The sequence below is a fragment of the Anolis sagrei genome, chromosome 8 (genome assembly GCF_037176765.1).
Source record: "Anolis sagrei isolate rAnoSag1 chromosome 8, rAnoSag1.mat, whole genome shotgun sequence".
NCBI lineage: Eukaryota > Metazoa > Chordata > Lepidosauria > Squamata > Dactyloidae > Anolis > Anolis sagrei.
In genome coordinates, this window is record NC_090028.1 from 43269346 (window position 1) to 43286249 (window position 16904).

The 16904-nt window shown below is 48.7% G+C and overlaps 1 protein-coding gene across 1 annotated transcript in view; it reads right to left on the reverse strand.

Moving 5' to 3' along the window:
* Positions 1–6698, reverse strand: part of LOC132783217 (neural-cadherin-like) — a 195624-nt gene extending 188926 nt beyond the window's left edge. Inside the window, exon 1 of the mRNA XM_060788311.2 lies at positions 5635–6698. Within this exon, the coding sequence (XP_060644294.2) occupies positions 5635–6643 (1009 nt within the window). The 5' untranslated portion in view covers positions 6644–6698. The remainder of the gene's footprint in view (positions 1–5634) is intronic.
* Between the last annotated feature and the right edge of the window lie 10206 nt (positions 6699–16904).

Genomic DNA, 16904 nt, shown 5'->3' on the forward strand with positions numbered 1-16904 from the left:
GGCTGAGGGGGAAAAGGAAAGGGCCTGAGGCTGTTAGGAATTGTGGGAATTGAAGTCCAAAACACGTGGAGGACCAAAGCTTGTGGTGCCTTGGATCTCTATAATTCTCTGCTTCAGTGAGTATCTGGAGGACTGCCCATTTCCTCCTCATCTGCATCACCTTACTCACTGCCCACAATGATGTTGCAGCTCCACCAACTGGCCTTCCAACTACGGGGATCAGCAAGGAAAGGAACACAATCGTTCCTATCACTGGAAAGAATACGGAAGGCATGATCCACCAGCAGAGAAGGACTTGGTGGGGTTCATCATAATGATGAACACCAAATGAATAGTCTTCATCAGGGCTCCTCAAACTGTTTAAACAGAGGGCCAGGTCACAGTCTCTCAAACTGTTGGAGGGCCGGATTATGATTTGAAAAAAGCATGAATGAATTCCTATGCACACTGCACAGATCTTATTTGTAGTGCAAAAAAACCCACTTTAAAATAATACAATAATTAAAATAAAGAACAGTCTTAACAAAGATAAACTTATTAGTCTTTCAATGGGAAGTGTGGACCTGCTTTGGGCTGATGGGTTAGGATTGTTGTTGTTGTTGTTGTTGCCGTATGCTTTCAAGTCATAGAATCCTAGAGTTGAAAGAGACCTGGTGGGCCATCCAGTCCAACCCCTTTCTGCCAAGAAGCAGGAAAATCTCATTCAAAGCACCCCAGACAGATGGCCACCCAACCTCCAGGGCAGAGAGGAGAGTAGTGGAGGCTCCTTCATAGAATCATAGAATCGTAGAGTTGGAAGAGACCTCCTGGGCCATCATCCAGTCCAACCTCATTCTGCCAAGAAGCAGGAATATTGCATTCAAAGCACCCCAGACAGATGGCCACCCAGCCTCCAGGCAGAGAGGAGGGTAATGGAGGCTCCTTCATAGAATAGAGTGGGAAGAGACCTCCTGGGCCATCATCATCCAGTCCAACCCCATTCTGCCAGGAAGCAGGAATATTGCATTCAAATCACCCCCGACAGATGGCCATCCAGCCTCTGTTTAAAAGCCTCCAAAGAAGGAGCCTCCACCACACTCCGGGGCAGAGAGTTCCACTGCTGAACGTCTCTCACAGTCAGGAAGTTCTTCCTCATGTTCAGATGGAATCTCCTTTCTTGTAGTTTGAAGCCTTCTTTGGACTTCGTTTCAGACTTAGGTTGACCCTGAGCAAGGGCCGTGGAAATGACCTTGGAGGGCTGTATCCAGCCCCCGGGCCTTAGTTTGAGGACCCCCGGTCTACATCATCAACAACAACACCACAATCATCATCACTGTTGCCTCCAAGAAGATGCTTTCCACCTCCTCATGGTAATTATGTGTGCACATGGACTGGCAAACCACAATTAAGAACACATTTGACAAAGAAGCGAATTGTTACAATGTCTTTTTACATCCACCCAGCCTGCCTTTTTTCTTAGTGTCATCTTTTGGGGAAATGCATGGGGTTCACTAAAATGCAACGGCAACAAAAGCAACTATCTGTAAAATCAATAAAATCCTGGCTGTTTGGGAAACATGTAGTATCTCCATACATTTTGTTACAATGTATATGTATGTGTCCATCTCTAGTATAAGGGGTTGGTTTAACCTCTGGCTTGCTGATAAAATTGAATGGCTATGTTGCAAAATGATGATACATGTCTAAAAAAATATTTGAAAAGCTCTGATCAGCAGTGTATAATATCTATATACATAAAAATGTTCTGTTCGTTTGTGGAATTGACATAACTCAAAAACACTAAATTTGGACACAAGACACCTCTCAGGCCAACAAGTGACCATCACTCAGAAAAACACTGAAAAACACAGTGGAAGAGATGTAAAAAGGCAAAAAAATAAAAAAATACATTACAATGCATGCACAAAACCACATATATGCACATATACACAAATATATACACACATATATACACACACAAAACACATATACACAGACTGGGCCACAGCAAGGGATAGCTAGTTTATCTATATAAATAAAAATGTAATGTTCGTTTGTGGGATTAACAGAACTCAAAAGCACTGGACAAATTGACACCAAATTTGGACACAAGACACCTACTAACCCAAGGAGTGACCATCACTCAAATAAATTGATTTTGTCATTTGGGAGTTGTAGTTGCTGGGATTTATAGTTCACCTACAATCAAAGAGCATTCTGGACTCCATCAATGATGAAATTGAACCAAACTTGGCAAACAGAACTCCCATGAACAACAGAAAATACTGGAAGGATTTGGTGGGCATTTGACCTTGCGTTTGGGAGTTGTAGTTCACCTGCATCCAGAGAGCACTGTGGACTCAAATAACAATGGGTCTGGACCAAATATTCCATATGCCCAAATATGAACACAGATGGAGTTTTGGGGAAAATAGACCTTGACATTTGGGAGTTGTAGTTGCTGGGATTTATAGTTCACCTACAATCAAAGAGCATTCCGAACCCCATGAACGACAGAATTGGGCCAAATTTGGATACAAGACACCTGTCAGGCCAACAAGTGACTGTCACTCATAAAAACACTGAAAAACACAGCGGAAGAGACTTAAAAAGCCAAAAAAAGCAAAAAGACACTACAGAGAATGTGTAAAAATGACTCCCCTGGCAAAAAACACACACAACAGCATATCCACAATCTATTCCGGACTACAGCTCCCAGCATCCCCTGGACCAGGCCCTTGAGGAGAGGAGGATGCTCCAAATGCACTGCTTCCAAGCTGCAAGCTTTCTTCTCCTTGGATCTCTTTGAGAGCATCCCAATCCCGGCATATTTCCCATTTCCTATTCCTGGACTGCAACTCCCAGCAATCCTCCAGATAGATAAGATAGGTAGGTAGGTAGGTAGATAGGTAGATAGGTAGATAGGTAGATAGATTGATCAGGAGGACTGCTGGGAGTTGCAGTCCAAGAATAGGTAGAGAAGGAAGAAAGGGGAGAAAGAAGGGAAAGAAAAGGGAAGGAAGGGAAAAGGAAGAGAAGGAAGGAAGGAAGGAGAGAAGGAAAGAAAACAAGGGTAGGAAGGAGAGAGAAAAAGAAGGTGAGAAAGTGGGAGGGAAGGTTGGCCACAGCAACACGTGGCAGGTACAGCTAGTGTGATAGAAACAAATACACTTTGCCTGTTCAAATACAACTGTGAGAGATGCAGACATTCACCTGTTTTTTTCACCTGGGTTCAAGGACCAGTGTCCACCACAATGCAAAAGAAAAACGCCTGCACTTCAACAGAGAAGGAAGAAAGGGGAGAAAGAAAAAGGGAGTGGAAGGAAGGAAAGAGCTCGAGAGGAACGAGAAGGAAAGCAAAAAAAGGAAGGAAGGAAGGAAGGAGAGAAAGAAAGAAGGAGAAAAAGAGGGAGGGAAGGTTGGTCACAGCAACGCGTGGTGGGTACAGCAAGTAGGAAACATATTCACAGCAGATGTAAAATCTTTGCCTCAAAAAAGCTTCCAACAGTTATAGAAACATCCGATCCCTCTATGACATTTCACCCATCCTGAATAACAATATCAATAGCATGTGGACAATCTCAACAGAAAGGAGGAAACCATGAAAATGAACCAAATCTGGCTACCAATATTTTAAAAAACTTTAAAATCAGGACAGTAAATAAAGAGCAACACGCAAAAAACAGGGAAATTCCAGACAAAAATCAATCAGGGCCAGCTAACAGCCTCGGGCAGCAATCAGCCATGCTTTGAAGCTACAACGGCATTAAATCAGGGTGGCCGTTTGCAACATTCACACTTGCCTCCAGCAGACAAGAGCTCTTTCTCCCACCCTGGACATTATTCCACAGAGATAGATAAACCCCGTTTTCCTAGTTTGCAACAGACCTCACAACCTCTGAGGAGGCCTGCCATAGATGCAGGCAAAACGTCAGGAGAGAATGCTACTACTGGAACATGGCCAGGCAGCCCAGAAAACTCACAGCAACCCAATAACATGTATTTCCTCTCTTAACAGAGACTTAGGGCCCTTCCACACAGCCACATAACCCAGAATACCAAGAGAGATAATCTGCAATATCTGCTTTGAACTGGAGTATCTGCATCCACACTGCCATATATTCCAGTTCATGGCAGAAAACGTGGGATTTTATTCATCTGTGTGGAAGGGGCCTAAGATAGTCAAACTCATTTTGATGGAGGGGCCACATCAGCCTTAGGATTGTCCATAGATGCCTCCAAGGTCATGTGGTCATGTGGTCAGCATGACTGCATGGAGCGCCATTACCTTCCTGCAAAAGCAGTTCCTATTGATCTACTCACATTTGCATGTTTTCGAATTGCTAGGTTGGCAGAAGCGGGGGCGAATGTCCTGCTCTCCAGGTTCGAACTGCCATCCTTTTAGTCAGCAGGTTCAGCGTCTCGGCAGTTTAACCCGCTGGGTCACCAGGGGCTCCTATAACTATAATTGTTATCATATATATTCGACTTGCAGTACCTTCCCTCACTTCCCGCGACCGCTGCGACCCTCATCCAATGACAGATCAAGACCAAACTTGGCACACAGAGCCACCATGACCCACTCTACATCTTGTTGTGGTTTGAAGGAGGATGGAACATGGATTATGGGACTTTCAGTACCTTCACACACTTCCTGAGACCACTGCAACCCTCACCAATGATGGATCAAGATCGAACTTGGCATACAGAGCCACCACAAACTACTCTACATCCTGGTGTGGTGTGGAACAATTTGGACCATAGATAATGGGAATTGCAGTACCTTCACTCACTTTCTGAGACCGCTGAAACCATCACCAATGACAGATCAAGACCAAACTTGGCACACAGAGCCACCATGACCCACTCTACATCTTGTTGTGGTTTGAAGGAGGATGGAACATGGATTATGGGACTTTCAGTACCTTCACACACTTCCTGAGACCACTGCAACCCTCACCAATGATGGATCAAGATCGAACTTGGCATACAGAGCCACCACAAACTACTCTACATCCTGGTGTGGTGTGGAACAATTTGGACCATTGATAATGGGAACTGCAGTACCTTCACTCACTTTCTGAGACCGCTGAAACCATCACCAATGACAGATCAAGACCAAACTTGGCACACAGAGCCCCCATGACCCACTCTACATCTTGTTGTGGTTTGAAGGAGGGTGGACCATAGATGATGGGAGTTGTAGTACCTTCACTCACTTCCTGAGACCACTGTGACCCTCACCAATGACAGATCAAGACCAAACTTGGCACACAGAGCCCCCATGGCCCACTCTACATCCTGGTGCAGTTTCGATGAGGAAGGACCACGGATGATGGGAGTTGAAGTACTTCCACTCACTTCCCGAGACCGCTGCAACCCACATCCAATGACAGATCAAACTTGGCACAAAGAGCCCCCCATGACCCATTCTACATCCTGGTGCAGTTTTGAAGAGGATGGATCAAGGATCATGGGACTTGCAGTACCTTCCCTCATTTCCTGAGACCACTGCGACCCTCACCCAATGAGCAAACTTGGCACATAGAGCCCCCATGACCCACTCTACATCTGGGTGGGATTTGTGAGAGCCCTTCAACCCACATCCGAGGCCTGTTTGGGGGGGGGGGTTAGGGGGCACCGAAGCGTCCGTACCTGTCTCCTTGTCCTGGACGCGGCAGGTGAGGTCCCAGAAGGCGCGTTCCTCGCGGTCGAGGGCCCTGGCCAAGGTGACTTCCCCGGAGTGGGTGCCCACGCGGAGGGGCGACGAGCCGAGGGTCCCCTCCAGCTGGAAGCGGGCTCCGGGAGGGAAGCGCGGGCGGAGCGAGGCGAGCAGCAGCCCCGGCGGGGCGTCCTCGGGCAGCGCGAAGGCCAGGGGCGGCGGGGGGGAGGAGGAGAGGAGGCTCCTCGGGAGGCGGCGGGGCTGCGTGGGGGTGGGCCTGGGCCTGGGCACGGGCTGGGGGAGGACGCGGAGCTGGAGCGGGGCGCTGAGCCGGGCGGGGCGTCCCCGGTCGCGGGCGAAGAGGCGGAGCGGGATGGGTGCGCGCCGTCGGAGGAGGGAGCGGACCAGGACGACCCTCCCGCTGCGGGGCACCACGAAGAAGTGGGCGGAGGGCGGGCGGGCGAAGTAGCGGAGCTCGGCGTTGGGCCCGGCGTCGGCGTCCTCGGCCCGGGCGCGCCACACCTCGGCCCGCAGCGCCAGCGTCTCGGCCACGCGCAGCTCCGAGGGCGCGCCCCGGGGGAAGCGCGGCGCGTGGTCGTTGGCGTCCAGCACGGCGATCCGGAGCGCGGCCAGCTCGGCGGCGGCCCCCTCGGGCTCGGGGCAGGGCGGGCGGCAGCACAGCGCCAGGCGCAGCCCGTACGCCCCCACCGCCTCCCGGTCCAGCGGGCGCGCCGTGCGCAGGAACACGCGCCCGCTCCGCGCGTGGAGCGCCGCCCGGAAGTGCGCCCGACCCTCGCCCAGCAGCTCCAGCCGCCACCGGCGCCGCCCCCGCACCTCCGCGCACCACGGGCCCCGCGACAGACGCGCCAAGGGCACGCTCAGCCCCGACACGCGCGTCCCCGCCGGGCGGTTCTCCCACACCTGGCCACGGAAGGACGGCAGCCCAGCCCACGCCCACGGCGGGAAGAAGGACACCACCACCAGCAGAAGAAGAAGAAGCATGGCCGCAGAGAAGCCCTTCTTCCGACGGCTCTGCCCACCGACCCACCAGCGCCGCGCCTGCCCACCCAGAGGGGAGGGGCCTCCCAGGCGCAACCAGCGCCGATTGGACGGCCCCCGCGCGACACAGCCAATCCCCGCCCTCCCTCCGGAGCTTGACTCTCCCCTCTTCCTCCCCCCTGCCCGCCCGCCACTTGCACAGACCTCACAAGCTCTGAGATCTGCCACAGATGCAGGAGAAACCTCAGGAGAGAATGCTTCTGAACAGGGCCAGGCAGCCCGGAAAACTCACGGCAACCCAATGATTCCGGCCATGAAAGGCTTCCACAACACATCTCACTTGCGTAGTTTCCAACAGACCTCACAACCTCTGAGGAGACCTGTCAGAGATGCAGAAGAAACGTCAGGAGAGAATGCTACCACAGGAGAGAATGCTTCTCAACAGGGCCAGAAGCCCGGAAAACCTACAACAACCCAGTGATTCTGGCCATGAAAGCCTTCAACTAAGACATAGACCTCACAACCTCTGAGGATGCCTGTCAGAGATGCAGGCGAGAATGTCAGGAGAGAATGCTACTACTAGAACATGGCCAGGCAGCCTGGGAAATTCACGGCAACCCAGTAATTCCGGCCATGAAAGCCTTCCACAACACATCTCACTTGCGTAGTTTCCAACAGACCTCATAACCTCTGAGGATGCCTGCCACAGATGCAGGAGAAACCTCAGGAGAGAATGCTTCTCAACAGGGCCAGACAGCCCGCAAAACCTACAACAACCCAGTGATTCTGGCCATGAAAGCCATCAACAAGACATAGACCTCATAACCTCTGAGGATGTCTGCCCTAGATGCAGGAGAAACATCAGGAGAGAATGCTTCTCAACAGCGCCACACAGCCCGGAAAACCTACAACAACCCAGTGATTCCGGCCACGAAAGCCTTCGACAAGACATAGACCTCATAACCTCTGAGGAGGCCTGCCAGAGATGCAGGAGAAACGTCAGGAGAGAATGCTTCTCAACAGGGCCAGACAGCCCGGAACACTTACAACAACCCAGTGATTCCAGCCATGAAAGCCTTTGACAAGACATGTCACTTGCGTAGTTTCCAACAGACCTCATCACCTCTGAGGATGCCTGCCAGAGATGCAGGCGGGAATGTCAGGAGAGAATGCTACTACTAGAACATGGCCAGGCAGCCTGGGAAATTCACGGCAACCCAGTGATTCCGGCCATGAAAGCCTTCCATAACACATCTCACTTGCCTAGTTTCCAACAGACCTCACAACCTCTGAGGATGCCTGTCAGAGATGTGGGGAAATGTCAGGAGAGAATGCTACTACTGGAACATGGTCACGCAGCCTGGGAAATTCACAGCAACCCAGTGATTCCAGCCATGAAAGCTTTCAACAAGACATAGACCTCATAACCTCTGAGGATGTCTGCCCCAGATGCAGGAGAAACGTCAGGAGAGAATGCTACTACTGGAACATGGCCAGACAGCCCAGAAAACTCACAGCAACCCAGTGATTCCGGCTATGAAAGCCTTCCACAACACATCTTACTTGTGTTGTTTCCAACAGACCTCACAACCTCTGAGGATACCTTTAGCCACAGCCTCAGGAGAGAATGCTTCTGGAACATGGCCAGACAGCCCAAAAATCCTACAACAACCCAGTTTGACAGACCACCCAACCTCTGAGGATGCCTGCCACAGATGCAGGTGAAACATCAGGAGAGAATGCTTCTGGAAAATGGTCAGAGAGACCCGGAACACTCACAGCAACCCAGTCTGACAGACCTCACAACCTCTGAGGGTGCCTGCCACAGATAGATGCAGGTGGAACATCAGGAGAGAATGCTTCTGGAACAGGGCCAGGCAGCCCAAAAAACTCACAGCAACCCAGTCTGACAGACCTCCCAACCTCTGAGGATACCTACCAGAGATGCAGGCAAAACGTCAGGAGAGAATGCTACTACTGGAACATGGCCAGGCAGCCTGGGAAATTCACGGCAACCCAGTGATTCCGGCCATGAAAGCCTTCAACAACACGTCTCACTTGCCTAGTTTCCAACAGACCTCACAACCTCTGAGGAGGCCTTTCGCCACAGATGCGGTGAAACATCAGGAGAAAATGCTACTACTGGAACATGGCCAGGCAGCCTGGAAAACTCACAGCAACCCAGTCTGACAGACCTCACAATCTCTGAGGAGACCTGCCAGAGATGTGGGGAACGTCAGGAGAGAATGCTACTACTGGAACATAGCCAGACAGCCCAGAAAACTCACGGCAACCCAATGATTCCATCCATGAAAGCCTTCGACAACACATCCCACTTGCCTAGTTTCCAACAGACCTCACAACCTCTGAGGATGCCTGTCAGAGATGTGGGGCAACGTCAGGAGAGAATGCTACTATTGGAACATGGCCAGACAGCCTGGAAAACTCACAGCAACCCAGTCTGACAGACCACACAACCTCTGAGGATGCCTGCCCTAGATGTAGGCAAAACGTCAGGAGAGAATGCATTGGGAACAGGGCCAGACAGCCCAGAAAACACACAGCAACCTAGTGATTCTGGCCATGAAAGCCTTCAACAATACACAGACCTCACAACTCTGAGGATGCATGCCATAGATCAGTGGTTCTCAACCTGTGGGTCCTTCCGCAGGTGTTTTGGCCTACAACTCTCAGAAATCCCAGCTATGTTGGAAGCTAGGCAAGTGGGGTTTATATATCTGTGGAATAATGCCATAGATGCAGGCGAAATGTCAGGAGAGAATGCTTCTACACAGGACCGGACAGCCTGGAAACCCTACAACAACCCAGTGATCCCAGCCATGAAAGCCTTCGACAATACATTCATAGAATCATAGAATCCTAGAGTTGGAAGAGACCTCGTGGGCCATCCAGTCCCACCCCATTCTGCCAAGAAGCAGGAATATTGCATTCAAATCACCCCTGACAGATGGCCATCCAGCCTCTGCTTCAAAGCTTCCAAAGAAGGAGCCTCCACCATTCAAATCCACTGTTTAAAACCAGATAATGGTCCCGTTTCTTCTGTTCCAGTGGTTCCCAATCTTTGGTCCTCCAGGAGTGCAGGACTCCAACTCCCAGAAATCCCAGCCAGCTAACCAGCTGTTAAGAATTGTGGGAGATGAAGTCCCAAACCCCTGGAGGAGCAAAGGTTGGCAACCACTGTTCTGTTCAAAGAAACACATATCCCAACCATTCCTACCCAGCAATCCAAATGATGTCCCCGTGTGAAAGCATTTTGGGTGGTGGGCAGTGTGGTGTTTGGGGAGGACATTGGCGGGGGTTGACCCACATGTTCATGGCGCTCGCTATAACCCAAAATGTCATTGACGGGAGGGCTTTTGGTGGCTCCTCAGCATGTGGGGTAAAACTGTGGAAGTGGGAGCCTGTCTGTGGAAGTGGGCACCCCAGCCACACACATACATATTATGTGTACTGTATAGATAGATTGCAACTGAATCACTGTCATGGTCTTGCTAAGATTCCATAGTTTTAATTGTTATTCCTTTCTTCTTCATTATCACTGAGTGGCTGGATGAGCTCCCTCTGTCAGCTCCAGCTCCTCATGCAAAGGGGACATGAGAGAAGCCTCCCACAAGGATGGTAAAAACTTCAAAACATCCAGGTTTTGGACGCGGAACAATGGCTTCAAACTACAAGAGAGGAGATTCCATCTGAACATTAGGAAGAACTTCCTGACTGTGAGAGCCGTTCAGCAGTGGAACTCTCTGCCCCGGAGGGAGTGTGGTGGAGGCTCCTTCTTTGGAAGCTTTGAAACAGAGGCTGGATGGCCATCTGTCAGGGGTGATTTGAATGCAATATTCCTGCTTCTTGGCAGAATGGGGTTGGACTGGATGAAGGCCCAGGAGGGCTCTTCCAACTCTTTGATTCTATGATTCTATGAGGTGTCCCCTGGGCAATGTCCTTGCAGACGGCCAATTCTCTCACACCAGAAGCGACTTGCAGTTTCTCAAGTCGCTCCTGACATGACAAAAAAACAAAAACTGAGTGGCTATCTCTTCTACTGTTATTAATCTGTATTCTTCTGATTGCTATTATTGTTGTTGTTTTGAATGTTTTTTTATGGATTTCAACTGATTTTTAAACTAACCAATGATATTAAACTCATTTTTAATGTTTGAGTATTTGTAGATTTTAGATTGCATTAAAATTCTTTTAATGCAAGCTGCGTTGAGTTTCCTTTGTGGAGAGAAAAGTGAGAGTGGTAAATAAACATAATAAACATAATAATAATAATACTATGATTCGTATTAATACTATGATTGGTATAATAATACTATGATTAGTGTGAGAGGAAGCCGCAGGGAGGAGGGAGCAAGCTTGTTTTCTACTTAGATGAGAGAGATGAATGGCCAAAACTAACAAAATGAAGTTCAACAGGGACAAATGCAAGATACTCCACTTTGGCAGGAAAAACAAAATGCAAAGAGACAGAATGGGGGACGATGAGGCCTGGCTTGAGAGCAGGACGTGTGGAAAAAGATCTTGGAGTCCTCGTGGACAACAAGTTAAACATGAGCCAACAATGTGATGTGGCGGCAAAAAAAGCCAATGGGATTTTGTCCTGCATCAAGAGGAGCCTAGTGTCTAGATCTAAGGAAGTAATGCTACCCCTCTATTCTGCTTTGGTTAGACCACATCTGGAATACTGTGTCCAATTCTGGGCACCACAATTCAAGAGAGATATTGACAAGCTGGAATGTGTCCAGAGGAGGGCGACTCAAATGATCAAGGGTCTGGAGAACAAGCCCTATGAGGAGCGGCTTAAGGAGCTGGGCATGTTTAGCCTGAAGAAGAGAAGGCTGAGAGGAGATATGATAAGAGCCATGTATAAATATGTGAGAGGAAGCCACAGGGAGGAGGAGGGAGCAAGCTTCCTTTCTGCTTCCTTGGAGATTAGGACGCAATGGAACAATGGCTTCAAACTACAAGAGAGGAGATTCCATCTGAACATGAGGAAGAACTTCCTGACTGTGAGAGCCGTTCAGCAGTGGAACTCTCTGCCGCGGAGTGTGGTGGAGGCTCCTTCTTTGGAGGCTTTTAAGCAGAGGCTGGATGGCCATCTGTCAGGGGTGATTTGAATGCAATATTCCTGCTTCTTGGCAGAATGGGGTTGGACTGGATGGCCCATGAAGTCTCTTCCAACTCTTTGATTCTATGATTCTATGATTCTATGATTAGGATTATTGCTATTATTAAGATAATGCTACTGCTACTGCTTCCTCTTCCTCTAATCCTCCAAGAACAAATTCACCACCTTTTAAACACAATGGTGACATATTCTATACCAGCTGTTAGGAATTGTGTGAGTTGGAGGCCAAAACACCTGGAGGGCTGAAGTTTGCCCTGTCCTATAGGCAAGCCCGTAGGCAGGATTTCGATTCGGGGTGGGGGGGGGCTGAGTTTTTTTTTCAGGGGGGGCTTTGGGGGGGGGCTGAGTTTTGGGGGGGGGGGCTGAGTCTGAGTGAAAGAGGTCTAGCCTAGCAAACCTTTTGTATCATTACCCCAATACCCCCTCCATGCATATGGGATATATTGAGTATGATGATCAGATCATTTATTTATTTATTTATTTATTTACCTGACTTCTATACGGCTGTTCTCAGCCCGAAGGCGACTCACAGCAGTTCACAACAAATACGAACAGCAAAAATCCAGTGCTACAGTATAGAAACAGTTAACAACCTAACACATTACACAATTAATAAAGAGTTACTGCAATACCCATTCACTGTCGTCTCGTCATCAAAAACATGATCCAGATTCGTCATCCATTGTTCCGTTCCAGTGTTCATTAACCAATCATTGCACTAATTATTCGAACGCCTGCTCAAACAGCCCGGTCTTCACTTTCCTGCGGAATACCATTAGAGATAGTCTAATGTCCGTAGGAAGGGCGTTCCACAGCCAGGGAGCCACCACCGAGAAGGCCCTATCTCTCGTCCCCGCCAGCCGAGCTTGAGAAGCAGGCGGGATCGAGAGCAGGGTCTCCCCGGAAGATCTCAAACTCCTGGTGGGTTCATAGGCAGAGATGCGGTCAGATAGGTAGCTTGGGCCCGAACCGTTTAGGGCTCCAAAGGCCAACGCCAGCACTTTGAATTGAGCCCGGTAGCAGATCGGCAGCCAGTGGAGCTGGCGCAACAGGGGGGTTGTATGCTCCCTGCGCTCCGCTCCTGTTAAGATCATGGCTGCCGAGCGTTGGACTAGTTGGAGCTTCCGAGCCGTCTTCAAAGGCAACCCCACGTAGAGAGCGTTGCAGTAGTCTAGACGGGATGTAACCAGAGCGTGGACTACCGTGGCCAAGTCAGACTTCCCATGATATGAATAATAGGCCTGTCGGTTTTGTTTCGTTAATTCGTTATTTCGTATTTAAATCGTTTTTTTTTTGCATATCCGACGCGATATCAAAACATATTTTCAAACCCGGAAGGGTTTGAAAATATCGAAACAGCAGCCCCATTTTTTTTACGAGCTTCAGCTCGTCTCATAAATGGAATGGCGGCTGCTGTGCTGACTTCAGTGCTGTGGTCATGTGCTGGTGCCTGGGAGCCAATCCGGCGCTCCCAAGCACCCCAGCAGTGAGTGCACCGTGGCAGGAGCCGATTGGATGGCGCGCGCGCGCTCATCCGCGCGCCATCCAATCGGCTCGGGCTCCTGCGCCCCCCTCCTCCTCCTCCTCCTCCTACCAGCTGTGTTGCAGGAAGTGCTAGGAGGAGGAGGAGGAGGAGGAGGAGGAGGGCGCAGGAGCCCGAGCCGGATGGCGCGCGGGGCTAACAGCAGGAGCGGAGGCCGGTTGTAAAGGTGAGCGGAGCGCGCGCGCGCCATCCAATTGGCTCGGGCTCCTGCGCCCTCCTCCTCCTCCTCCTCCTCCTCCTCCTCCTAGCACTTCCTGCAACACAGCTGGGAGGAGGAGGAGGGCGCAGAAGCCGGAGCCGATTGGATGGCGCGCGCGCGCTCACCCGAGGAGGAGGAGGAGGAGGGCGCAGGAGCCGGCGGAGCCGATTGGATGGCGCGGGAGGCCGGTTGTGTGAGTTTACTTTTCAGGGCTGTATGTATGACCAATCCAGAAGCATTCTCTCCTGACATTTTGCCCACATCTATGGCAGGCATCCTCAGAGGTCTGTTGGTAGGCCTGTTTGATCAAGAAAAAATTTCGATATTTAAAATACTAGGCAAATGGAGTTTAAAAAATGTTTTGTAAATATTTACGAAATTTCGTAAATAACAAAGCATTTTTTTGGAAAGTTTTGTTAATATTTTAAATATCGAAACAAAAAAACACCCCAATTACGAATCGATTTTAGAAACAAATTTTTTCTTGATCAAACAGGCCTAATGAATAAATATAACAGTTTAAATAATGCACCAGTAAGGCCTTTTCGCGAACGACCATGAGAGTTTCGGGGGGGGGGCTGAAGCCCCTCGAGCCCCCCCCCCCCCCGGCGACATGCCAGCCTATAGGCTAATTTACACTATTGTAAATCTAGTATTCATGAACGCCCTGTCCCTGTCCCTTTGGTGGTCCTCTTTCCCAGGGTTGCTCTCTGCCCCCCTCTAGTGGCCGAGGAAACGCATTGCGGCGTGATTTAATCACAGCATTCATTTCAATGGAGTCTGAAGAAGATTGAAGGGAGGCAGGCCTGGGTCTGAGTCCTTTTCTCTTTTTGTCATTTGACTTCTATAAATATAATAAATTTATATTTTCACATCCATCTGCCCAATTCAAAGTGCTGGCTTTGGCCTATAAAGCCCTAAACGGTGCTGGCCCAAGTTACCTATCCGACCGCATCTCCACCTACGAACCCACCAGGACTTTGAGATCTTCCGGGGAGACCCTGCTCTCGATCCCGCCTGCAACACAGGCACGGCTGGCGGGGACGAGAAATAGGGCCTTCTCGGTGGTGGCTCCTCGGCTGTGGAACGCCCTTCCCACGGACATCAGATTGGCCCCCTCATTGATGGTATTCCGGAGGAAAGTGAAAACCTGGTTATTTGAACAGGCGTTTGAATAAGCAGTGCAATGAATTTCAGGAAATGGAACTACGACTGACGAGTTTGGATCATGATTCTAGTTATGAGACGCCACTGAATGTTTATTACTGTTAAATTGTTTAATTTGTTTCTGTGTTAACTGTTTTTAAGTATCTTGTTGATGCCGCCTTGATTGTTCGCCTTGTTTTTGCTTGTTGTAAACCGCTATGAGTCGCCTTAGGGCTGAGAATGGCGGTATACAAATGAACTAAATAAATAAATAATAAATTAATATTAACATTATTATATTATATTATTATTATTATTATTATCATATTAAACCTGGGGTCCTCAAACTAAGGCCCGGGGGCCGGATGCGGCCCTCCAAGGTCATTTACCCAGCCCTCACTCAGGGTCAACCTGAAATTATTTGAAAGCACACAAAAACAACAACAACAATCCTTTCTCATCAGCCAAAAGCAGGCCCACACTTCCCACTGAAATACCAATAAGTTTATATTTGTCAAAATTGTTATTCATTTTAATTATTGTATTGTTTTAAAGTGTTTTTTTGCATTACAAATAAGATATGTGCACTGTGCATAGGAATTCATTTTTAAAAAATTCAAATTATAATCCGGCCCTCCAACAGTTTGAGGGACTGTGACCTGGCCCTCTGTTTAAAAAGATTGTGAACCCCTGTATTCAATTACTATCATTATAAAATAGTCCTAGAAGCTTGGGAAGTGTTCGACTTTTAATTTTGTGATACGAAATCCAGCATATATATCTCGTTTGCTGTGGCATACTGTGTTTTTGTGCCAGTATACTAATAATAGTAATAATAATAGTAATAATAATAATATAATGAGCTGCTACAAGAAGATCGCGCAGACAGACTACAAGCAGAGGCACAACATTGTTGCTCAGATGATCCATTGGAACCTGTGCCACAAATACCATCTGCCTGCGACAAGGAACTGGTGGGATCACAAGCCGGAAAAGGTTACAGAGAATGAACACGCCAAACTACTCTGGGACTTCCAGATTCAGACAGACAGAGTTTTGGAGCACAATACTTTGCTATTGCTTTCTATCAATGTTGTCTGCATCTGTTAAACTGCCTCTCCTGCTTAAATGTTTGGCTCCTCCCCTTCCTGGGGAAGAGGGCAGGGCATTCTTCTCATTCCACCATCAAACATCTCAGCAGATGGACGTGAAAAAGGACTTGGCTCTAAAGGCCCTTGGATACGTTATATCTCATCACCAATTCTCAGGTTTGACCCTTGGGACTCAGACTTCATGCCCAGTTCACCCTGGACGATGTTGAGGAGACTCAAGCGCCCTCAAACTGGTCCTTTGGCATCAAGAGGAAGACTCTGTGCCTTCAACGTAGGCATTGGACTGGGGTTGTGATTGTTCCGACTTTCACAGCCATTGAGGAAAGAGGGAACAGGGAAAGCTTCTCAGCTGCAAAACTCCTTGGACCCAGGGCTTCAGAGACCGTAACATATCTTTTCTTTGTCCCTTTTGAAATATCAAGATTAATCCCCCAGAAAGATAACTCTTTGTCAACAATAAATACCATTTTGAGTTATCTGTTGTGTCCTGGTCCTTGGGAGTTCCAGTTCCCTAAAGGTGGGCAAGAAGCAATCCCCTGGGGAAAAGATGTCACGTCCACGCCTCTTTCACTAAGAGCTACAGCCCTAGGCGTGATGGCACATTTGGAGGCTTTTAAACAGAGGCTGGATGGCCATCTGTCAGGAGTGATTTGAAGGTGATTTCCCTGTTTCTTGGCAGAATGGGGTTGGACTGGATGGCCTCTTCCAACTTTAGGGTTCTAAGATTCTATGTTTTAATCTGTTTACTGTTTTAATGTGTTTATTGACTAATTATTAACCATTTTAATGGAGGGTGTATGTTATTGTTTTTACTGTTGATTTTACTGGAATTGTACTGGAGTTGTAAGCTGCCTTGAGTCCCCTGAAGGGGAGAAAGGCCCCCGGTATAAATGAAGTAAATAAATAAATACATAAACAAATTGCTGCATTTAATTGAGATTTCTGAGATTCTGTTTGGGATGCAAAATGCAGTTCGGAATGCCGGTCCACTCCACCAGAAACAAAGCAAACACCTCATTTTATTGTATTTTACTCTTTTTCTTCTTCTCCTTTTTTTTTTTAGGAGAAAGAGCTAAGTGCTGTGAGCTGTCCACAAAAATTGACGAAATGGTGCA